This window comes from Schistocerca nitens, chromosome 4 (assembly GCF_023898315.1).
Source record: "Schistocerca nitens isolate TAMUIC-IGC-003100 chromosome 4, iqSchNite1.1, whole genome shotgun sequence".
NCBI classification, from domain to species: Eukaryota; Metazoa; Arthropoda; class Insecta; order Orthoptera; family Acrididae; genus Schistocerca; species Schistocerca nitens.
Window position 1 is genome coordinate 583,596,863 of NC_064617.1, and position 26,438 is coordinate 583,623,300.

The 26,438-nt window shown below is 43.0% G+C and overlaps 1 protein-coding gene across 1 annotated transcript in view; it reads left to right on the forward strand.

Annotated features, from left to right (window-relative positions):
* The window catches only part of LOC126251866 (glycine receptor subunit alpha-3-like), a 718,212-nt gene that overhangs the window by 98,103 nt on the left and 593,671 nt on the right, over positions 1 to 26,438 (forward strand). Inside the window, exon 2 of the mRNA XM_049952553.1 lies at positions 18,834 to 18,923. Within this exon, the coding sequence (XP_049808510.1) occupies positions 18,859 to 18,923 (65 nt within the window). The 5' untranslated portion in view covers positions 18,834 to 18,858. The remainder of the gene's footprint in view (positions 1 to 18,833; positions 18,924 to 26,438) is intronic.

Consider the following 26,438-nt stretch of genomic DNA (forward strand, 5'->3'; position numbering starts at 1 on the left):
ACACTGAGGTGACAGAAGTCATGGGATACCTCCTAATATCGTGTCGGATGTCCTTTTTCCTGGCGTAGCACGATGCAGCACGGACTCAACAACTTGCTGGAAGTTCATTGCAGGATGACTGAGCCATGCTACCTCCAAAGGCGTCCATAGCTGCAAACGTAGTGCAGGCACAGGATTTAGTGTTCAAACTGACGTTTTGATTATGTTCCATAAATGTTCAGACGGTGGACAAATCATTGACTCGAGCTGTCGAAAATGTACCTGAAACCATTGATAAACAATTGGCAACAGGTGACACAGCACATGGTTATCCAAACAAATTCCATGGCTGTTTGGGAAAATGGAATCCCTTAACGGCTGCAAATGATCTCCAAGTAGCCAAACTAACAATTTCCAGTCAATGTTAATTTCATGTAAACACAGACCACACCATTATGGAGCCACCATCAGCTTGCACAGTGCCTTGTTCGCAACTTGGATCCATAGCTTCATGGGGTCTGTGCCACACTCGAACTCTACAGTCGGCTCCACCAATTCGGACTCATTCGGACTCATTGGACCATGCCACGGTTTTTCAGTCGTTTAGTTTCCTAGTGATGTGGTCTTGAGCCCAGGAGAAATGCTGTAGGTAATGTCATACTGCTATAGCTCAGTAATGCCAAATTTCGCTGCACGGCACAGACGGCTACATTTGTCATATGTTCCACATTGATTTCTGTGGTTATTTCACACAACGTTGCTTCTCATTAGCAGTGACAGATCTATGGAAATGCTACTTCTCTCATTCGCTAAAGTCCGCAGCTAGTGGTCTTGCGGTCGCGTTATCGCTTCCCGAGCACGGAGTCCCGGGTTCCATTCCCGGCGGGTTGGGGATTTTCACCTGCCTCGAGATGACTGGGTGTTTGTGTTGTCCTCATCATTTCATCATCACTCATGAATGTGGCAAGTTTGGACTGAGCAGAGTTTGGGGATTTGTATGGGCGCTGATAAATGCGCAGTTGAGCGCCCCACAAACCAAACATCATCATCATTTGTTAAATGAAAATCACAGCCATTTCAATGTCTGGGGTGAGTGGTAATGCCAGAAATTTGGTTTTCTCATCATGCACTTCACACTGTGGACTTCAGAATATTGATTTTCCTAACGATTTCGGAAACAGGCTTTTCCATGCTTCTAGAGTCATCTACCATTCCATGTTCAAAGTCTGTTAATTCCCAGCATATGTCCATAATCACGTCGGAAGCCTGGTTACATGAGTCACCTGAGCATAAATAACGTCTCCTCCAATTCACTGCCCTCTTATTCCTTGTGTACGTGCTTCTACCACCACCTGTAAATGTGCATATTTATTTACAATGACTTCTATCACCTCGGTGTAGCTGCTTCATCAAGTCTTACATGAAATTACTACTCTTTCAGGGACACCCAATTTCTGCAACCAGTTGTTCACCATGGCATGTACCTCTGTAGTTGCTTGTTGATTAGGAGTGGTGATAATTTCCATGTACCTCGAGAAACGGTCCATAATCGTCAAAACGTAAGAGTTTCTGACAGGTGCATTTAAATAGGACCTATAATAGCCATCCATTTTTTTTTTGGTCATCAGTCTACTGACTGGTTTGATGCGGCCCGCCACGAATTCCTTTCCTGTGCTAACCTCTTCATCTCAGAGAAGCACTTGCAGCCTCCGTCCTCAATTATTTGCTTGATGTATTCCAATCTCTGTCTTCCTCTACAGTTTTTGCCCTCTACAGCTCCCTCTAGTACCATGGAAGTCATTCCCTCATGTCTTAGCAGATGTCCTATCATCCTATCCCTTCTCCTTATCAGTGTTTTCCACATTTTCCTTTCCTCTCCGATTCTGCGTAGAACCTCCTCATTCCTTACCTTATCAGTCCGCCTAATTTTCAACATTCGTCTATAGCACCGCATCTCAAATGCTTCGATTCTCTTCTGTTCCGGTTTTCAAATGGTTCAAATGGCTCTGAGCACTATGGGACTCAACTGCTGAGGTCATTAGTCCCCTAGAACTTAGAACTAGTTAAACCTAACTAACCTAAGGACATCACAAATATCCATGCCCGAGGCAGGATTCGAACCTGCGACCGTAGCGGTCTTGCGGTTCCAGACTGCAGCGCCTTTAACCGCACGGCCACTTCGGCCGGCCTGTTCCGGTTTTCCCACAGTCCATGTTCCACTACCATACAATGCTGTACTCAAGACGTAGATCCTCAGAAATTTCTTCCTCAAATTAAGGCCGGTATTTGATATTAGTAGGCTTCTCTAGGCCAGAAATGCCTTTTTTGCCATAACGAGTCTGCTTTTGATGTCCTCCTTGCTCCGTCCGTCATTGGTTATTTTACTGCCTAGGTAGCAGAATTCCTTAACTTCATTGACTTCGTGACCATCAATCCTGATGTTAAGTTTCTCGCTGTTCTCATTTCTACTACTTCTCATTACCTTCGTCTTTCTCCGATTTACTCTCAAACCATACTGTGTAATCATTAGACTGTTCATTCCGTTCAGCAGATCATTCAATTCTTCTTCACTTTCACTCAGGATAGCAACGTCATCAGCGAATCGTATCATTGATATCCTTCCACCTTGTATTTCAATTCCACTCCTGAACCTTTCTTTTATTTCCATCATTGCTTCCTCGATGTACAGATTAAAGAGTAGGGGCGAAAGGCTACCGCCTTGTCTTACACCCTTCTTAATACGAGCACTTCATTCTTGATCGTCCACTCTTATTATTCCCTCTTGGTTGTTGTACATATTGTACACTCCTGGAAATGGAAAAAAGAACACATTGACACCGGTGTGTCAGACCCACCATACTTGCTCCGGACACTGCGAGAGGGCTGTACAAGCAATGATCACACGCACGGCACAGCGGACACACCAGGACCCGCGGTGTTGGCCGTCGAATGGCGCTAGCTGCGCAGCATTTGTGCACCGCCGCCGTCAGTGTCAGCCAGTTTGCCGTGGCATACGGAGCTCCATCGCAGTCTTTAACACTGGTAGCATGCCGCGACAGCGTGGACGTGAACCGTATGTGCAGTTGACGGACTTTGAGCGAGGGCGTATAGTGGGCATGCGGGAGGCCGGGTGGACGTACCGCCGAATTGCTCAACACGTGGGGCGTGAGGTCTCCACAGTACATCGATGTTGTCGCCAGTGGTCGGCGGAAGGTGCACGTGCCCGTCGACCTGGGACCGGACCGCAGCGACGCACGGATGCACGCCAAGACCGTAGGATCCTACGCAGTGCCGTAGAGGACCGCACCGCCACTTCCCAGCAAATTAGGGACACTGTTGCTCCTGGGGTATCGGCGAGGACCATTCGCAACCGTCTCCATGAAGCTGGGCTACGGTCCCGCACACCGTTAGGCCGTCTTCCGCTCACGCCCCAACATCGTGCAGCCCGCCTCCAGTGGTGTCGCGACAGGCGTGAATGGAGGGACGAATGGAGACGTGTCGTCTTCAGCGATGAGAGTCGCTTCTGCCTTGGTGCCAATGATGGTCGTATGCGTGTTTGGCGCCGTGCAGGTGAGCGCCACAATCAGGACTGCATACGACCGAGGCACACAGGGCCAACACCCGGCATCATGGTGTGGGGAGCGATCTTCTACACTGGCCGTACACCACTGGTGATCATCGAGGGGACACTGAATAGTGCACGGTACATCCAAACCGTCATCGAACCCATCGTTCTACCATTCCTAGACCGGCAAGGGAACTTGCTGTTCCAACAGGACAATGCACGTCCGCATGTATCCCGTGCCACCCAACGTGCTCTAGAAGGTGTAAGTCAACTACCCTGGCCAGCAAGATCTCCGGATCTGTCCCCCATTGAGCATGTTTGGGACTGGATGAAGCGTCGTCTCACGCGGTCTGCACGTCCAGCACGAACGCTGGTCCAACTGAGGCGCCAGGTGGAAATGGCATGGCAAGCCGTTCCACAGGACTACATCCAGCATCTCTACGATCGTCTCCATGGGAGAATAGCAGCCTGCATTGCTGCGAAAGGTGGATATACACTGTACTAGTGCCGACATTGTGCATGCTCTGTTGCCTGTGTCTATGTGCCTGTGGTTCTGTCAGTGTGATCATGTGATGTATTTGACCCCAGGTATGTGTCAATAAAGTTTCCCCTTCCTTGGACAATGAATTCACGGTGTTCTTATTTCAATTTCCAGGAGTGTATATGACCCGTCTCTCCGTATAGCTTACCCCTACTTTTTCAGAATCTCGAACAGCTTGCACCATTTTATATTGTCGAACGCTTTTTCCAGGTCGACAAATCCTATGAAAGTGTCTTGATTTTTCTTTAGCCTTGCTTCCATTACTAGCCGTAACGTCAGAATTGCCTCTCTCGTCCCTTTACTTTTCCTAAAGCCAAACTGATCGTCACCTAGCGCATTCTCAATTTTCTTTTCCATTCATCTGTATATTATTCTTGTAAGCAGCTTCGATGCATGAGCTGTTAAGCTGATTGTGCGATAATTATCGCACTTGTCAGCTCTTGCCGTCTTCGGAATTGTGTGGATGATGCTTTTCCGAACGTCAGATGGTATGTCGCCAGACTCATATATTCTACACACCAAAGTGAATAGTCGTTTTGTTGCCACTTCCCCCAATGATTTTAGAAATTCTGATGGAATGTTATCTATCCCTTCTGTCTTATTTGACCGTAAGTCCTTCAAAGCTCTTTTAAATTCCGATTCTAATACTGGGTCCCCTATCTCTTCTAAATCGACTCCTGTTTCTTCTTCTATCACATCAGACAAATCTTCACCCTCATAGAGGCTTTCAATGTATTCTTTCCACCTATCTGCTCTCTCCTCTGCATTTAACAGTGGAATTCCCGTTGCACTCTTAATGTTACCACCGTTGCTTTTAATGTCGCCAAAGGTTGTTTTGACTTTCCTGTATGCTGAGTCTGTCCTTCCGACAGTCATATCTTTTTCGATTTCTTCATATTTTTCCTGCAGCCATTTCGTCTTAGCTTCCCTGCACTTCCTATTTATTTCATTCCTCAGCGACTTGTATTTCTGTATTCCTGATTTTCTGTCTTGAACTTCAGCCTACTCTTAATCACTACTATATTGTGATCTGGGTCTATATCTGCTCCTGGGTACGCCTTACAATCCAGTATCTGATTTCGGAATCTCTGTCTGACCATGATGTAATATAATTGAAATCTTCCCGTATCTCCCGGCCTTTTCCAAGTATACCTACTCCTCTTGTGATTCTTGAACAGGGTATTTGCTATTACTAGCTGAAACTTGTTACAGAACTCAATTAGTCTCTCTCCTCTTTCATTCCTTGTCCCAAGCCCATATTCTCCTGTAACCTTTTCTTCTACTCCTTCCCCTACAACTGCATTCCAGTCGCCCATGACTATCAGATTTTCGTCCCCCTTTACATACTGCATTACCCTTTCAATATCCTCATACACTTTCTCTATCTGTTCATCTTCAGCTTGCTACGTCGGCATGTATACCTGAACTAACGTTGTCGGCGTTGATCTGCTGTCGATTCTGATTAGAACAACCCGGTCACTGAAATGGTAACCTCCCCCTTGGCAGTCCCCTCCCGGAGATCCGAATGGGGGACTATTCCGGAATCTTTTGCCAATGGAGAGATCATCATGACACTTCTTCAATTACAGGCCACATGTCCTGTGGATACACGTTACGTGTCTTTAATGCAGTGGTTTCCATTGCTTTCTGCATCCTCATGTCTTTGATCATTGCTGATTCTTCCGCCTTTATGGGCAATTTTCCAGCCCTAGGACAAGAGAGTGCCCTGAACCTCTATCCGCTCCTCCACCCTCTTTGACAAGGCCGTTGGCAGAATGAGGCTGACCTTTTATGCCGGAAGTCTTCGGCCGCCAATGCTGATTATTTATCAAAATTTAGGCAGTGGCGGGGATCGAACCCGGGACCGAAGACGTTTTGATTATGAATCAAAATATTTAGCTGCTTGTTGTAGCTTTTGTGATGGCAATTGCTGATGATTCATTCCTGCTTGTTTTGGACATAGTACACATTCTTACACATTCCTGTTTTTTACATATTGGTCTACATCTTCTGTCCTAGTTTTACATCAGTATTACTCTGCCGTCCTTCAATTCGTCACCCTTCAAACGCCTTACTGCGCAATACAGTACTTTCTTCAACATCTCTTCTCTCAGCTTACCAGGTGCTACAGTGCACTGTATCAACTTAGTTCACCTACATAACAAGCTGCAGTATGCAATAAATGTGGCTGTGTTGCATACAGCTTGTATTTAACATCAGCAACTTGCACTCTCTGCTACTCGACAAGGTCAGTGCTTCTACTACCATAAGTTTCCTGCCTAGACCACTTAACATGCTTCTTCTCTGACTTTCGAATAGCCTCTTTGTCGAAGTCACTTACTCTCAGTGCCCATCTAGTGAATCTGCTGCATGGTTTCTTCAACCCCAACTATCTCTTCATTGCTGTATGGCCATTTACTACCTTTAACTTCTTCCTTTACAAATAGTCTCAAAATCATATGATCATGTACATTAAGCTTATCATCTCCTTCTCCATGTGGAGTAATTCCTTTCCTAGCTGTTCAGCTACTGAATAGTGTAAGCCACAGAATGCTCTTCACTGTCTATGACTGGACTCAAAACACACCCCAGCGTGGGACTGGGAGTGTTACGTGATAGTACAAACTCTTTCCCGTAGTATAGCAAAATCAACATAGACTCGAATCAAAGCTTCTTTCTACCCCTGTAGCACAGCTTGACACTTTTCTGCCCACTCCAATTTCACAATTTTATTCCTCTCTAGCAACTGCATAAGTGGCTGAGTCGCTTCTGTGAACATCTTGACGAATTCTCTATAATAATTGGCCAACATCTAAAATGACTTTCAGTCCTTGCTTGTTGTAGGAGTCAGAAACTCTAGTACTGCTTGTACTATCCTCACGTCCGTCTGTACCCCATCACAACGACCTCTATGCCCTAAATAACTAACATCCACCACAGCAATATGACACTTCTCTGTGCTTAAATCAGACATGTGGAATTTAACCTTTCAAAAACGTTTTGTAGCCATTGCACATTCTCCTTCATATCAGCATACTTATATCAACGAGGTTTCAGACACCTTAGAACCCCGGCCAACAACTTTTTGAATGTTACTAGAGCATATTTTAATCCGAATGGCATCCTTCAGTACTGATAATGACCCAAGCAACTGAGAATATCATCTTTGACCGGTTTTCGGAAACCACCTCCAACTCATAGTATCCACTCCACAAATCTAACAGTCATAGAGAATTACTGGAACTACCTAAAGTTGTCAATGGTGTCTTTGAGTTGGGTATGAATGTGTTACCATTTTACTATTTAGAAGATGACAGTTCCAAGAGAACCAATACTTTCTCCAATCATCGGCTGATTTTTTGGGTGTGACCATGACAGCTAACACCCCCCTCCCAACCCCCCCCCCCCCCCCCCCGTGGACTAGTATTCTCCTCTAATATTCCATCAGCTACTTGATGGTCAACGAAGGTATTTATAATTGGCTGTAAATGCTGAGGTTTATGGTATGCTTTTCGATATCCTGGTGCTTTGGTAATTTGTTCGCTTTTGGGATTCAATGTTGCGTCATGGACGTTGCTGGCAATTAGACATGAAGATTAAACTGACCCTCTAATTCCAGCAAGAACCATTTCATATCAACACTCTCCGCTCCTTTCATGTGCTCTACCTCCAGACATAAATCAGTTGCATATGAATATGCCAAACACGTAACTTGTCTTAATCACCTCTGTCTATGATATATAAATTTGCTACCAACAACTCTTCGGTCAGCTTCACCTAATCAGCATCAACATATTCTAAACAGAGATGTATCACTCTCCTACAGTCTCTCTCCTGTACACATACAGTTCCTCTTCTAACAAAACAATATGAAACGTCAGTACATCATTTTTTTCTGGCGGCTCTACTACACACAACATGTCAACAAGCATCTCCAGCAACAAAATCACCCAAAGCAACTTCTTGGTGCCTCCAGGTATCATATAATGGGAATAAACCTTAGTTTTATTGTCCCTTAAGATAGATGAATCTTGTGGCAGCCCTCCACTGGTGACAGATTCCCATAGCCGGAAAAGTCTTCCTCTAGTTTCCACTGTTTGTCGGCGAAGGTCATGGCGTGATGTTTGAACAAAAAGTCAGCCCCAGACTGTGCGTTAATCTCACTTCACATGAGGCGTTACTTCTACATGTTACTGAAATTTATCTGCCCCAACCTGAAAAGCCAATACTGCTGAACCAAGTGAATTTACATCACTGTCACACACGCCGCGTAAACTATAGGAAGGTGAGCTTAATTGCTTCCTCTCTATGAAGTTCACACATCCCGCTAACACGTGTGACCCTGTCTCCCGCAGATATTTAACTGTCTTCTCCCATACAATTCCTACTACACTACTATCAGCCTCTGCATACCTATCTGTAGCATCAAAATTTAATGGTAACGCCGCTTAGTGGACTTGGGGTTTCCATTCACATTTTGCGCACACCTTTTGCCCATTTGTCTAAGCTGTTCTCCGCCTCTACAGTAATGTCGCTTGTGTCCAACGCCATCACACTTTTCACACTGAGGCTGACGACACTGCTGCTGGACGTGCCCTAATCGTCCACACCTGTAATACCTTACGTCAACGAAAAATACACGTCGCTCATCGCACACTCCTGTATGTACATAAATTTCCTCTAAACCCATAGTCAATCTGACGGTGGCGTGTACAACTTCTTCTGAACACTCCTAGACATAACGATGTGCAGTGCCGTACGTCCACCATGTTGGAGTACTATCCTATTTGTCTTATTACTCTCCTCCCAGCCCGTAAGTCTGCATATTAACTTTTCCTCCTCTGTCATCAAAACTTTCTACTGTCTCCTTGGGTTTCTTCGTTCACTTAACTGCTCGAGGAAAATTGTTGTGCTGTTCGACATTAATAGCAATGCTAGAGCTCCTGCTTCAAAACTTCTGCCCGGTTTCTAAACCTTCTCTACATTTGATAAAATCTTGCAGTTCCTATATGAATCTTTTATTTGCCCTTTGCATTAATTGACGGTCCACCCAACTCCCAAACTTTGCTGCCGCTTGCAGGTCATTCAATTAGGGTTAGCTGAATCTATTACAGGATTAGCAGGCGTGAAAACCACCTCCCTTTCTTCTTAGCTCCCTAATGCCTACTCGTCTCCGCTTTATCTGCCGACAACTACGCTATCTGATTAACAACTGAACTGTTTCCCATTTGGAAACAGTCTGTGCCTCTGACTATGCCATTTACCACAATACGCAATAAAGCGTACACATTGACAGCGCAGCGAAACAATAGTTTACACACTCATAACCATAGCATACTAACTCATATCATTCATATAACCATTAAAACCGTTTACGATTGCCATGCGATTTTATTCAGACTCAAGCTACCCTCCTAGTACTTAATGGTGTGTGTCGACAACGCCCCCTCTGGCACGTTCTGTGGATGGCAGGTGGTGGACCACTGAGGCTAGCAGTCAGCCTGAGACTAACTGAGACGCAAATGGCTATGCAGTTCCCGGAATGCGTGAGGTGGCATCTGCACTGTCAGTGCACGAAGCAGCTGCTTTCGTCATTGCGCTCCAGCGACGCGGAAGTCCTGCCTAATTCATGCAGTGGACGCCAACCCTCAGAAGTGGAACTCGCCCCTGTGAGCGAGGGCACGTGGCAACAGGATGGCAGCACAAGCATAGGGAGTACGGGCTGGACTGCTAGGGACTCGAATGGCTGCCCTCCAGGGCAGAAGTCCGCTATGAACTGAAAGGCGCTCGCCAGTGGGAAGGTGCCAAGTACAAGGAGGTGGACTTAGGTGGAATGGATACGTTGAAGATTCAAACTCGTGGTGGGTGCTTGCAGAAACGTATCGCCCTCTTCTAGTGGCTGGCGCTGCCAGACTAGAATACCTATGGGAAGAAATGGTGGGTGTATAGTTGTTATATACTTACTTTATGGTGTGATGTACCACTTCTGACCAAGTATGGTACGAGTCCGTCTTTTGAAGGTGTGGAAACCGCCTAGCTGTTGCTGCATCAGTCACGCCCATTTGCTATCGTCAGTATTGCTGGGCACGACCCGGCTCTCCCCCAGTGTGGCAACAGGCTGGTTGCAGCATCTTAAGCTTTTATTTTAATAGTAGCAACAAAAATGTAGTCACTGTGCAACAATGATGACGAAAGAAATCTGGCAACGTTCGCTCTCCAGGAGCCTCCACACACGGATACGTCCTTCATAGTGAGTGCCATCATACAGCGAGCCGCCTGAAGAGACGACATGCAGCCACTAATGAGTCCAGTCCCGTTGGTTAGCGAACCAGTGTCCAGTTCCTCTCTCTGCGCCGGCCGTTGTGGCCGTGCAGTTCTAGGCGCTTCAGTCTGGAACCGCGTGACCACTACGGTCTCAGGTTCGAATCCTGCCTCGGGCATGGATGTGTGTAATGCCTTTAGGTTAGTTAGGTTTAATTAGTTCTAAGTTCTAGGCGACTGATCACATCAGAAGTTAAGTCGCATAGTGCTCAGAGCCATTTGGACCTCTCTCTGCTGTCGCATCAATGGAAACTGCTGCAATACTCGTAAGCTGAGTGTCCACTATGGTCCATATGTATTTGAAGGGTTGGTGTGTACACGTATCTTGCTGTTGAAAATCCGATATTGTGACTCAAGGTATGGGACATCTTTTCGGGGAGGGCATACGGCGTTGCAATGGGCTCCCCGTTTCTCATGCAGCAGCTAAGGCGGTCGTGGGGGTCTTTGAGCAAATAGTAGTGGTTTCTCTATTTTTATCCCTGCAAAATCATGTTCAACTTAGTGAAGACTATGAAAATAATGATTATTGAGATGTCCCTTAACAAACCATTTACACTTCAATAAGATATATTTTTAGTAACCATAAGCAGCATCTGTCCACTAAATCTCGCCTCAGGTGGTTACACAAATATTTTATTACTGTATCAGCATCGTCAGCAATATGTCGTCTGTAAAGACCTAAAATAGCAACCATTCGCTTTTTTGAATAGTTATTTATTATTCCCTAAACCTGATTTCGTACCTTTTCAGATTGATCTTCAGGTGACTTTCTGGGAGTTACATCACTGTTTGTAGCATAATGCTAAGTGCGAGCTCTGTGACAATAAGATGGAACACACTCTTGTCACAGAGCCAGCACCCAGCATTATGCTGGAAACAGTGATGTAACTTCCATAAAACCACGTGAAGATGAATCTGAAAAGGTTAGAAAACGGGTTCATGGAAAAATTAATAACTATTCAAAAAAGTTGCTGGTTGCATTTTTATGTATTTAAATTCAGTTAACAGTGATGGGTTCTGAAATATCTGTAACAGGTAAGCTTAACATAGCGTCTGCTCATGAAACTGTTTTTTGTTCTAGTGAACATGTTTTGTCCCTCTTTTGACCTACTGAATTTTAGTGAGGATGCAATATTCAGATGTAAACACCATGAACAGACTACAATATCGGCTGTGACACACAAATACCTCTTAATATTACTCATAACAGTTGCAGCTGAAAACTTGTGCTTTATATGCATTGTGCAACGACGTGGAAAATACGTTTCACCGATGGAGGATACCATGGAGAACATAGTACACTATTTATACACCATGCACTTGTGAAAGTGACGTTGAGAAATCATATTTAATTTTTGTGATGACTTCAGTAAGAGAATATAATCACTAAACTATTCACGAAACATATAGGTTGCCAAATACACTTCACAGCAGCTTATACTAGCTATTCCCATATTTTCTGTGTGATAGGAATGTGGCTTGTTGTCAGCAATTTATTCCTTACATGGTTAAAAATGTGTAGCATTTGGAAAATGTAAATCAATAATAAAAAGTGTATGAATAAAGAATATAGAATACTAAGCATTTAAAATTCAGCGATGACTTTCGCAGCCCCTAAGTAATGAAACTCCGCAACATTCTAGATCATTATTCCTTAACTAATTTACTAATGCCATGAAAACGTTATATTGTTTCCCTGTCATTACTGTTCATAACGTAGAATGATACATCTTACAAATTTTTTTCTTTATTATTATTAAACAAAAGCGTGATTAGAATTCGACCCGTGTATTCGAGACGTAATTAACAGCTGCGTTAATTTACTCAAAATTTTCATGAAAAGAATTTGTAAATTACATTCCTTAATAAACACTGAAGAGAGGCGCAACTTAATTTTCTGCGAAGCGCCGTCTTGTGTAATTTATTTCTTGCCTTCGTCAGCTGCTGTCAAGCATGTTATCTTTTGTGTCCAACGTATCCAGTGAAGACAGCAATTTCGTTAACATGCAGTTAAAGTTAAATAGTAAATTTGCTTACCCCATAAAACTGATTACTTCATACGCTGATTGGTGATAAGCTCAAAAGGTCTCAGTTTAACAGTCAGAACGCCACTAAATGTATATCTTCTTCTGATAATAGACTTTGCTTAAGCACTTGTTAGTAACGTATTATCGTGATCAAACGTATCCGAGGGATCTGAATTGCGTTCCGCCTGAACTGGATGCCGCTTACATGACGTAATGTCTATCGGATACCGTCACCATACGTTACGTAAGTCATTTACGTCAGTAGAGGACGTTTCTGTACTTCACTAAATGAGCTTTGTTAAATTACGCTTCTCATATATGTCTTCAGTATTTTACTATAATGTTAACAGATCATAAAAACCATCTGTATGAACTCTTTATGTTTTTCTTATATTACGTACTTAGTGGATCACTTTATCATTGTGATACGAGCGAATACTCTAGAGCTTAGCTTTTGTCGACTTTCAAATTGGTGTCGAGTTATATTTTCTGAAGACAATCTTCAAATTTTTTAAATATTTTTTGATATAATACAGCAACTTCATATAAGACTGTCATAGGAACCTGTTATTGATCTTTTGCGTGAGATTTGGTGGATCGCATCATCGCTATTATAAGAACAAACACATTATAAACTGGCATTTCTTGATGCATTTCGAAGCTGATATGCAGGTTTACCTCCTGATTTTATTTATCAAAAAAGTACTTTTTGTATGTTGGAAACAAACTGGGTCAGTTGATTTTGTGCTTATACTTCATGACACAAACTGAGGCTGCTGTACTTGTTGCAAACGACAACCTGTTTCCGTCCGTCTATACAGTAGTGAAGTCATTTGGTGACATGTACTCCTGCGAGTTGGTAGTATGGTAACTCCCTCAAATAGTATGTTGACGAGGTGTTTTACTTTGTTTTAAGTAAATCAGTTCTAATTCGGTAATTTTCTTGCGTTTCAGAACTGAAGATAGCTATTTGTAGCTGATATCTGGATGTGTAGGAATAACAGAAAATCAATGGTGTTACGGCTGATTCAAGCGTTCGTATTCTTCCTTAATTTATCAACGGTCACTGAACACAAGAGTTCCTTATGGAATCAAATTTGGTTATGAGTTGCATTGCTTATAGGTTAGAAAACGGAGCTTTAAACGGGAAAAGATTTAATATTTGTGACATATAATTCACTTTGGATTTAATAGAGGGGTGAAGGAAGGCCGGCCGCTGTAGCCGAGCGGTTCTAGGCGCTTCACTCTGGAACCGCGCGACTGCTACGGTCGCAGGTTCGAATCCTGCCTCGGACATGAATGTGTGTGACATCCTTAGGTCAGTTAGGTTTAAGTAGTTCTAAGTTCTACGGGAACTGATGACCTCATATGTTAAGTCGCATAGTCCTCAGAGCCATTTGAACCATTTTTGGTGAAGGAAGTGGAGGAATTTGTTCTCTGTATGTAAGAAGTTCAAACGAAGAAATTACATCAGGAAATAGGTATATCGCTTCATATAGTATCATTTTGACATGAATTACTCGCCACATTCAAGAAGCTCAACGGCCGTAGCGCTGTCGTATAAAGGATAAAGCGCTGGGCTTCTCCGAGAATGGAACATAGAGACAACACAGTCTTGGATTAACAATACAATGACGTTTCCTCAGATCTAGCGAGCAACTGTGGTACTCAGTCCATTCCCATTTTCTTAGTGATGCGTAACAAAGGTAAAAGTTTTGGAACACAGTTTTAGGACTAGATAGTTCTGTTATATTTTTACCAGACAGGTAATTCACTATGTAAAGACGAAAGTAGTTGCAATTTCTGCCTTGAATAACCCCCGGGGACTAAAAACATGCATATGACAGTTAGATGTCACACCGTAACTTAAATTCATTCAGAGTATTTAACTGAAATAATGTGAAAATATCAATAGAATCTAGCAGGGTAATAATTTAGCAGGATACTTCTGTATTACTGTAGGTGTAACTCGCCTGTCACATGGTTGAAAGACATATCCTACAATGTTGTCAAGTCCCAATCGCGGAAAGAAGGAATACCTTTGCATCGCCGACGTGCTTCTTGAGTCAGGTAAAAATCCAGGAATAAAGCATTTGTTTCAGAGACACGTAGAAAACGACTACCAAATAGAACGGTGCCTGAAACATGACAGGTGTAAGCAAATGACAACCGAAATACCACAAATTAAGAAAAGGATAAATTACATGGAGGACCCGTCTCTTCATAGCTGTCATTATTTTATTTTTGTTTTAGTTTATACGTTAACAGAATATTTACATAACAATTATCCAGGAGTAAGTATTAGAATGCACCGCCACTTTGAAAATAAATAACATAGTACCTTAATGCTCATTTTAATATTGAGTTCAAATCCACCTAGTCCTTAAACGAAAAGAAAATAGGAGAAGCAGCCTCGAGTGACGTTTACCACAGCTACCCATGCAACGTCTATGGATACGATTAGGATGATATACATGGGCAGACAGACCTGCAATGTGTGGGGATGATCAAGTCTATCGTTGAAAGGAATGGTCAGCACTGCGTGAACAGGATCAACCTTTTTGTACCCCACACACAACACAATCTCATCACCTATAGCTAATGACAGCAATACGCCCTAAGCTTACACCTTTCTTAACACGATTTATTTTCTTCGTAGGTCACAGCTCCCTCATTTACGAGGCGCTAAACCTGCCTAACAGATTGTCACAGCTCTTGCACCACCACTTCTCAGCCCCCCCCCCCCCCCCCACATCGCCAACTAAATTCCATAGTGGATTTCTCATGAATTATGATCCCACACACAGAAACGCAACTGAAAGTTTTGTGGTCTTACCGCACTCGAAATTAGCTTGGCAGTTCCCTATAGATCTCAAACGTCTGTCTTCTGAACCTGGTGTACTACCGAACACAACTGCCATATCCTGCGCACCTTTGGGACCTAGATGGTGATGATGATGATGGGGATGTTTGGTTTGTGCGGCGCTCAACTGTGCGATTATCAGCGCCCGTACAAATTCCATTCATTACTCAATCCAGTATCGCCACTTTCCATGAATGATGATGAAATTATGACAACACAAACACCCAGTCCCCGGACGGAGGAGACCTAGAGACTTTCTTCTACACTCGACGAGGTATGACAACCAATTCCGTAATTCTGCGTGTTGAAAACGTCCCTTGAATTTCTTTGCGATTTGTGCATTTTCGCCACTCAGGTCTGTGGTAAAGTTTTATTTGCATCTTGTCTCACCCATAGACATTTAAACCAAAAAGCACTTGTCTAGAAATTTTACGTGGTTCCATTCTTGTGAATGTTAGAATGATTCACCTGTTGTCTCGGGCAATCATCACATCTAATAGAGGACATGCGGCAAAAATAACTTTTCATCATTAATAGCTGTGTGTAAATGGATGAATTCAGCTACCGTACCTTCTGCTTTTAGCTTGTCCAAATTACTGAAACTCTCGTAGCTCGTTCCGTTGTTCAGAGGAATTAATTTTCGTCTATGAATATTAAAATGATCAGGAAGAATATCTCTTCTAACAACTCGTTTGTATAGGTTCGTAGATAAACTTTTGCAAAGTAGTTCGGTATTCCTAAAGCAGTTGTAAGGACATTATTTTCCCCGAAAGTCGATAAAAAATTTTTCTTTTGTGCATTACCTTGTCATAGTACGTATGTATCATTTATTTCGACTATTCTTTATTTGTTAAACGTCACATTGTTTCTTCATTCATTTTGCTACTGTTTTATATATTATATTGTACGAATATGAATGATCTGATTTTATATGCCTAGTAAATCTTTGGTTAGGCTAGGAGAAGTACTGTGTCAGAGAGAGGGGGCGAACGACTATCGATAGAGAGCGTGCGAGTTGTTGTGGTATCGTGGCCGGTTCGCGGGTGGAGAAACGTTGCAAAAAGCTCGGCGTGAAAGACGGTGATACACGGAGGAACAATTAATTACAGTGCGTCCGCTGTGTTAATAGGAGATTGTGCATTATTAAGTGAACAGTAAAACCTTAAAAGTACATCGAGGGTTTGCGGTAACGATTTTACATACTGTGTGAACTTGTAACAAATAGCCGGCGACCAGACACCATTTCCTGTGGAGACACTAACTGTTAGAATTGCGTGAAAGTGGAACAAACCAAAATGTTAAGTAAATGAACAGTGCTGTGATTTGATCAAGAAACATTTATTATATCATCCAAACTGTCTTAAAGACGACGACGTAAAGTGAACTGATGTTTAACGGACTGTTATAATGATAAACATATGTGACTGTTTTCCTGTGGCAACATGGTGAAAGAACTGTGCGAAGTGTTGGCATTAACCGGCTATACATCGCAAATACTAAAGACATTGCATAATTCCGACCTACCCTCAGCGCGTGATTGATAAACATTTAATAATAAAACGTAGCGCGTAACGACAACGCACACAGTGGAACTATTATTATCGCTCCAGTGCTGTCAGCTGATTCGACTACAACGGAGACGTGGACCTCCCACGTGGTAGTACGCTTTATTGAAAGTACTCTGTTACTGCGAGGATTAATCTCGCACGACATTCGGTTTACCGATATGTTTTAGCAGGAACCACACAACACGAAGGATAATCTGTACTCCAGCAGCGACTGAGTGGAGCTGAAGGTGACAGACTAGAACGTTAAGTCAATCAAGGAAGAGGTGACAATCGAGACTTTTAACATGTTTTACCGTCCATGTTAATGCACATCTCTGAATATAAATAAACTGTTGTGTTTCTAGGGCCTCCCGTCCGATATACCGTTCGCTGCGTGCAAGTTTTTCGATTTGACGCCACTTCGGCGACTTGCGCATCGGTGGGGATGAAATGATGATGATTATGACAACACAACACCCAGCTCCTGAGTGTAAAAAATCTCAACATCCGTTGAGGTTCTTTGTTGATCTGTTCACTCAGTTTCTTATTATAGAGGGTAGCTAACCCTCTGACCGAGCACGCTGAGCTACCATGCCGGCTTGAAAATTTGTGCCTGCCGGAGTGGCCGTGCGGTTCTAGGCGCTACAGTCTGGAGCCGAGCGACCGCTACGGCCGCAGGTTCGAATCCTGCCTCGGGCATGGATGTGTGTGATGTCTTTAGGTTAGTTAGGTTTAATTAGTTCTAAGTTCTAGGCGACTGATGACCTCAGAAGTTAAGTCACATAGTGCTCAGAGCCATTTGAACCATTTTTGAAAATATGTGCCTCGGCCGGGAGTCGAACCCGGACCACTCAGCTACCGAGGGCGGACATCTCTGAACCTAATGTAACAGTACACTAATTTTGGACCAGTTATCGAATAGTCACGTAATATTCCGCTTTAAAAGCCATTATGTTTGTAAGAAACAAACCGACCCCTTCCGTCAACACTGAGCAGGCGTGACGAGCAGTATTTGTTTGGTTCGAACGGTCTGTACTCTCTGCAAAAATGAAATGAAGCATGTCTGACGAAACACGAGAGGCACTTCACCTGACGACTCTTAGAACAGACACACGTTATACAAACAACTAACTTGTTCTACAGACAACTGAGAACGCTCCGTAAATAAAGGGACGCGAATCGTGTATGCACAGAAGGAAACAGCCTTTTCATTTACCTGTACAGGTGGACCACATATCTAAAACGATAACAATAATAGTAATAGTGATAGTGTTAAAATTGTAACTAATGCTGGAAGTATAGCGACGTTTAGTCTCTTTGTTCAGTCAGTGGCACGTGGGGCACATTTTCTTCACTTTCGTTTTCCATCACCAAGTACACATCGCACAACGGGGCTTACGGGCCTTGGGCGCCACTTTTGACAGATCTGGCAGCTATTTATGGGGATATTTTACTGCCTACTACGATACTTACTGTAACATGCAAGAGCAAATGAAGGTTATTAAGAATAGAACATACTTCCATCTACAGCAACGATGTCACCGTATCCTAATATGTTGTCTGCCACTTTCAAATATAGTTAATCATATCAGTAGTCAAATTGAGTCACTATAACGTAGTTAGGAAGTTAGGTTACACTACGCAGCCAAGAATTCGCAACCGGAAATGCCGAGACGTATAGTGTTTCCTTTTCCCCATTCTATGGAATGTATTGCAGTACAAATATCCGTTTCCCATACCAACACTGTAAGAAACATTAGTCTTGCCAAACTGTGGCACAATATTTTTAATATAAATATAAACCCTCAGAATATTATTAACACTTGTTGTGAATTGTATGTAACTGAAGTCAACTGCATTTCGAATCCAGAGGAAACAATCAGAATAAGAGCCAAGGAAATACCAGGAAGGATGCAATGGAAATAAAAGTCTCTTGCACTGTAGTGAGACAGATTGTTGTGTAACTAGCTGCCTTAACGTTGTGTTTCAGGTTTCTCGGGGACCCTTTACCGACTATGAAGCGTCCGTACTTACCACTGCAATTGCTGGTGGCAACCACGACTGTTTTCGGCCCTTCTGTGTAAGTATTAATATTGAAATCAAGTATCTCTAGTAACTACCCGCTTTATTTCCCACTCTCCTTCCAACTTACTGGTGCAGATCGCAGCATAGAATGTTGTCATCTTATATTTGTCCTTTCTGTTGAGGCTCTTTTAGTCAAGTGTTGTGATTTCCCTAGAATTAGAAACAGCAGCTGGTCACAAACGCTACGCATCCTCGACCGCGTTGCTGTTTACACATCTATGACATCTCTCACCAAACAGTCTCCAATACTTGGGAGGTCACTGTGATGAATGTGCATTGCCTACTACCGTTTAATATCCAAGTTACGTTCTGCAAGTTTACGTCATCATCCCTTAAGCTACCTGTCTTACCGGAAGCCTACTAGAAAGTGAACTAGGATTTCGTAATCATTCCATTGTTAGTATACCTGACCACTCGGGACTTCCGGGGAAATACTTTTTAGGGGGTTTTTGGCACCTGGAAGAGATAAGTAATGAAGCAAAAGAATTAGTATTTTTGCAATATACTCACGAAAAGAAGAAAAGTTTACATTAAGGAAGTGCGGTGATAACGAAATGCCTTTACAACATGGATGCAACTATTTGTCTTCTGGATCCATCACTTTGTCACCGAAATGTAGCACCCACAAGTAACAGGTCTCAGTAAACTTTCCCAGTTCAAGACCAGCCCTAATATCGCAAACAGAATATTTATTTTGTTTGCGGTGCGGATGAAAACGGCAGCGCCAAGGTTTCTCGGCAAACAGTGATCCATTTATTGTCCCGAAGGCACAGGGCTGACGACGCAGTCTACCTACAAACCGTCCTACATAGAATTACCTGACATAAGTCATGGGACTCCTCCTAATATCGTGTCCGACGTCTTTTTTCCCGGCGTATTGCAGCAACCCGACGTGGCATGTCAACAAGACATCTTTGGATGTCCCAGAAAGAACTATTGAGCCATGCTGCCTCTATAGTAGTCCGTATTTGCGAAAGTTTTGCCGGTGCAGGATTTTGAGCACGACCTGTCCACTCAATTATGTCCCATAGGTATTCGATGAGATTCGCGTCCGGAGGTTTGAGTGGCCAAATCACTCGCTCGGACGGTCCAGAATGTTCTTCCAACAAATCACGAACAGTTGTGGTCCAGTGACATGGGGCACTGTCACCCATACATATTCCGTTGTTGTTTCTGAACATTAAGTACGAGAATGGCACTAAATGTTCTCAATGTAGCTGAACATAACTATTTCCCGTCAATGATCGGTTCTTTAGGACCCCAGGACCAAGTCAGTTCCATGTAAGCGAACCCCACACCATTATGGAGCCCCACCAGCTTGCACATTACCTTGTGGACAACTGAAGTTGATGGTTTCGTGGCGTTTGCGCCACATTCGACCCTACCATCAGCTCTTAGTAACTTATATCGTGATTCATGTCACCAGACCACGCTTTTCGAGGTGGCTAGCGTCGAACCGATGAACTCACGAGCCCAGGAGAGACGCTGCAGGCGATGTGGTGCTGTTAGCAGAGGCACCCGCGTCAGTCGTCTGTTGCCATAGCCCCTTAACGCCACATTTCACCGCATTGCACTAAGGGATACGTTCGTCGTACGTCCCACATTGATTTCTGTAGATATCGTACGTTGCGCAAACGCAGATGCTCTAGTTCGCGAAGTAAAGATCATCAGCCATTGCTTTCTCCTTAGGTGCAGTCAATGCTTGAAATATGATATTCGCAGCACACTCCTTACAGTGTGGATCTTGGAATGTTGAATTTTCTAACGATTTCCAAAATGGAATGTCCCATACCTCTCCCTCCAGATAATATTTCGTGTTCAAAATATCGTCGTGCGTATGTAATCAAGGCGGTAACTTTTCACGCGAGTCACCTGAGCAAAATTACGGATCTACCAATGCACTGCTCTTTTATACTTTGTTTACGCGATACTACCACCATCTGTTTATGTGCTTCTCGCTATCCCATGACTTTATTGACCTCGGGGTATTACGTCAATGTGTAGAAAGACCCTGGTAGCACCGCATTGCGAGAATCCGCTGTGCTTGCCTCACCCGTCAGACAGTAAATTACTCTTATCTTGAGCGACGGTCCTACAAATCGTTGCGTACCAGCAGCGTGCGTGACATTCAGCGACGTTCGCAGCTATGTATGGATATGGAGATACTGTCACTTTATTTCAGGCTCCCCCAGGACAACGGAATGCTTCTGTAACTCTCACATCTTGTAAATAATTATGTAGTCGACAATCTTGCGGAGACCGCCTTCACCTCTGACGTACTTCTCTAGTCCCCGCCAGCCCATCGTACCCACTACACCCATCTGGTTGTACATTTACGCCATTCTGACGGCCGGAAGAACGTCTACCACCCTTCCACAGCGTTCATATCACGCCGAACATTACAGTTCCTACTAACAAGTCAATGCTGTCTACGAACCTCGTGACGACCTACTTGTTAGCAGAAATGCAAAAAATAAATTTTGTATTGTTTTTGAAAACCTTGAGTCTATCATGGATGCCCTTTATCTGTGCTAACGTTTTTAAATTAGTAATGCATCGATAACTTAGATCCATCCTTCGTGTCACTGAAATCCATTTGTTTCCTTGATTCTGGATAACACAACCTTATCCATTTATTAAATTACGCATCTAGGATTAATTCAGTTTTTTTATAGATGACTTAAGTATTCCACAGCACACCAAAAACAGATTATGGGAAACATTTCTATCTAAACTTAGTAGGCCGGCTTGCCTTTTCTAGAACTTAGCAAACAATTTACCAGTCATTATTAAAATTATGTTCTTTGGAGACAAATATAACGATAAAACGATTTCCTGAATGTAACAAAACGTGCAATTACTAAACGTATAGCTTATATTGACACATAATCTAATATACATACAAAGAGCCGGCTGATCATAACGGTTTAAAATACCAACTCATACATAAACACATTCAAATTCTATATCTAGATAGAAATTGATTTACGACATTACCGACAGACAGACGCCAATTACACAGTATAGGGCCAGCCGAGGTGGCCGAGCGGTTCTAGGCGCTTCGATCCGGAACCGCACTGCTGCTACGGTCGCAGGTTCGAATCCTGCCTCGGGCATGGATGTGTGTGATGTCCTTAGGTTAGTTAGGTATAAGTAGGTCTAAGTCTAGGGGACTGATGACCTCAGATGTTAAGACCCATAGTGCTTAGAGCCATTTTTGAACACAATACAGGATACAAAGTTAGACCATGTATCACATGAAACATGAAACATTCATCGCTGAGTTATTCTTTATACAAGAAACAAATTAAAAATTAATACTACAGTAACAGTATATTACCAGTATAATTAGTCGATAGTTCACTCAAATTTTATATTTCCTTCAAAAATAATTCAAATGGCTCTGAGTTCTATGCGACTTAACTTCTGAGGTCATTAGTCCCCTAGAACTTAGAACTACTTAAACCTAACTAACCTAAGGACATCACACACAGTCATGCCCGAGGCAGGATTCGAACTTGTGGCCGTAGCGGTTGCGCGGTTCCAGAGTGTAGCGCCTAAAACCACTCGGCCACACCGGCCGGCTCATATATCCTCTCAATGACTGTCGTGTCCTTGCGTTTTATTTTTGTTATCCACAAATGAAACGAAGCAAAACGTCCACTAAAATCTGGGAGATCATTAACAAATATTTCACTACTGTTAATGCGAAATAGAAAATGTTATTCGTAATGGATGCAGATGTTGTGTGGTTATAAGCAAATTAACCTATTTCGGCTCGATATCTCATTTCTTATTACATTACGTTGAAAGGTTACAGTACCGCCCGACATTGAAAATAGGTACAACATTCTTCGTTATTCTTGTCAGAACAACATATTTTTTGTAATAATAACTCAATTTCACTTAATACACCGAAGCCTGATACCAGTGTAAGAAACAAGCACAATTTATTTAATTAATCGATCACATGTGCACTCCCACAAAATAAATACCTATATCCAATTTGGTGAGATCTGCGAAATGAATGAATGTATGGTCGTCTGTAAACTGCAGATAGTGAATGTTCAATGTATGATCATCTTTGAGACGGTCCTTTGTTCACCTTTGGTGGAACCAAAGAGATGATATTTACCTGAGCTTTGAGCGCCTGAACTGTGGCTGACCAATACGGTAACATGGTGCGCCCCCACCTCGACGGAGGTGCGAGCTGACCTTAGGAACGGCCATGTTTCAGCATTCTGGCGCTGGATCTTGTGTAGTTAAGCCCTGTCTTAGGTGTGCTCCGTAAAGACAAAAGAGTGGAGACATGGTATGCGTGTGAAATACTTAAGAGTAGTTTGGAATAATAATTTCTCTATTTCAAGAACTTTTGTGGGGAGAATTAAATGTCAGGCAGGTAATATTATGGGGATCGTATTAATCTTCAGAAGTGACCAACGGTCACAATGAAACCACGTGTAGCAATAAGTTGAAATACTTCCGAGTGCTTAAGCTGAATTACTAGCGTGTGTACTGTAAGTTGGAAATATTTAAGAAATGGCTTGTGCAGGACTTGAAATTAGAGACGAGTTCAAAATGGTTCAAATGGCTCTGAGCACTATGGGACTTAACTTCTAAGGTCATCAGTCCCCTAGAACTTAGAACTACATAAACCTAACTCACCTAAGGACATCACACACATCCATGCCCGAGGCAGGATTCGAACCTGCGACCGTAGCGGCCACGCGGTTCCAGACTGTAGCGCCTTTAACCGCTTGGCCACCACGGCCGGCTAGAGACGAGTACTTCCACGTGGTGAGTACTGTGTGAGTCACAATCTGTGTATGAGACAAAGGATAAAGAGAAGTACTCGTCCATGCTATCAGTTGAGGACTCGCGTGTGTGATGAATATGATCTTAATATTACTTTGCGTGTTATGTTTCTGTGTGACGCTTGATTCAAGCTATAATACTCTGAGAGAGAAGCAAGGTGAATCAGCCGTCTATCCAGCAACGCCACTTGGCTTGCATTCCACAGGAAGACGTGTTTATATCATCCAGATTTCGTAGTAGGAAAGGAAAGTTACAAATTGGGGCAGTGACGTGTGAAACTGGGATGCAAATTAATTGAAGTGGGAAAGCTGAAAGTGATGTGATTATAACGTTCTGACTATTCTCGGTGTTGTATTGCACGTTGCCGGTGTGGTGTATGTCATGTAATTTAGGTATGTGTGGTTTGCATGGGAGAGTAGCATAATAGTTTCAGAGGTAGTGTGTAATGCATGTTCCTTTTGTACCGCTCGGTCTGGAGGAAATTTTCGTGATGATGTGTGTGAGAGTCGAAGTTTGAGATATAGCAAAAGATCCACAATCCTATCCAGAAAGTGCACTGTAGTGTTAGATAAGTACGAGACCATAAGATAATCACCAATGTAAAGCCATGCCCACTGGGCGGAGTTTCTGATGTGCAATTGTTGTAGAAAATGTAATGGTGTGTTTAGGGTATAGAATTTATCGGAATAAAAAATATAGTGAAAAGAAAAATGATTGGTGGCCTTTTCCTTCGAATTGTATGTTGTCACGATATTCAGAATTTATAATGTGTGCGCCATTCATATTCAGTGAGATGGCCACGTGTTGATCAAAGCCGTTGGGTTAGAAAGAAAATGTGGTATTGCCAGTGCGTAGTGAACAGTCAGAGTTGTGTAAATTACTAATAGTCAGATGTGCGTTATCCGTATCCGTTGTGTAATATTCAAACAGGAGAATAATTTGAAACTTAATTGTGGGTACTAGAGCTCATGTTACTTGATAAATAAGAATGAACCCACTCGCTTGGCAGACCACTCATCTTGCAGGCCTGACTGCTTGATGCCGCAGTATATTCTAGGCATGTGGGTGCCTCTCATAATTTCGACCATGCCAGGATTGTGTGTTATGGTTTGCTGTTAAGATTTTTTTCTTTTGATGGGATTTGTTAAGATTTTTACCTATATTGTGATAGCGCTAAGAAGTAAAATTTTTTGTTTGCAATTTCTTTCTGGGTTGGTGAGGTTCTTTAATTTTTTATGTAATTCATTGCTACGTCGTCCAAGGCTGGAAGATAGTTGTATAATTTTTTTTGTGTGTAATGTCCATAGTAACTAGGTCGCAGTCGAAAATTGTAGTCACCATGGAGGAGCAGGAAGTTATTGTCGACCTAGGGTTAATGAGCGAGACGTCAGAAGGTGCTGAATTGGCAAGTCGACCGCGTCTAGGCGATCCGTTAGGCGGCGGGCTTTGTCCACAATCGGGGGCTTTTCCCGACGGCGCAGGCGAGCCGGGACTAGGTAAGCTACGGTTTCTGAGGCTAACGAGGTGAGCGCACCGAATGTAGCATATGACAATGTGCTACTGCAGTTTTTACAGAGGATGGATAGAGACAATAAGGAAATATTGGAAGCGATGAATAGAGATAATAAGGAGAGTGATAGGGCGAATAAGTAAAGATTGGAATCCATGGATAATGGTAATAAAGAAAGACTGGAAGCGATGGATAAAGATAATAAGGAAAGATTGGAAGCGAATAAGGAAAGATTGGAAACGATGGATAAAGATAGTAAGGAAAGATTGGAGGCAATGGATAAGGGAAGTAAAGAGGCAATGAGGAAGCTACACTCAGGTATCGATGAGCGTCTGCCCGCAGTTAATAATCGGTTAGATGAGATGGAGAGCAATCTGGGTGTGTTGAAGCAAGTAGGTGACGCCGTGAAAGAAAAAGCCAATAATTTGGAGGTACAAATAATTGCGATAGAGAGTGATATTACAGAACCTAGGGACGTGTTGCCGGATGAGCGAATGAAAGAGGTAGTGGCGGACTTACTTGCAGATAAATAAGGGGCATTAGACAACGTGGAAGCTCAAGTCACGCGGCAGGAAGTGGCGCTAAATGAACACAACGATGATGTTACGGAGGTAGTGGTCAGAATGAATAAGAATAGTGCAGATGTATAGAAGATCAGTATAAGAGGCGATACAGGTTCTGACAGTACGCAGCGAGAGGTTTATGCCAACCAGGCGGAGATACAATCACTATTACAGTTTAAAGAGGCACAATTAGAAATAAATAGGAAACATAGGGAAGAACTAGCACAGTTGCAATTAGCGTGCAGTAGCGAAGGTGACACACCAACAGGTAGATTGCAGATGGAGAGTGAGATAAATTCCAAAAAGGAAAATAGGTAGAAAGAGGAAGACGAATTCAGAGAGTCAGAAGAACGGTTGTGTCGGATAAAACAGGTGGCAAACCCAACTGCGTATAGTCCAAGGCTGTCTCAGTTTCAAGATTCATTACCTTCATCGTGGGGACCGCTCCTCAAAATGAAGGTTTGTGTGTAACCATTTGAGGGACGAGGCTAGAGCGAAAATGCAGGAAGTTATTAAAGACTGTGGTAGCTACAAGAAATTTTGTGACAAGTTTTTAAATGAATTCTGGTCGAAAAGTAAGCAGGAGCAGGTTAAGCAAAGCATATTGATGATGCCAAATTGT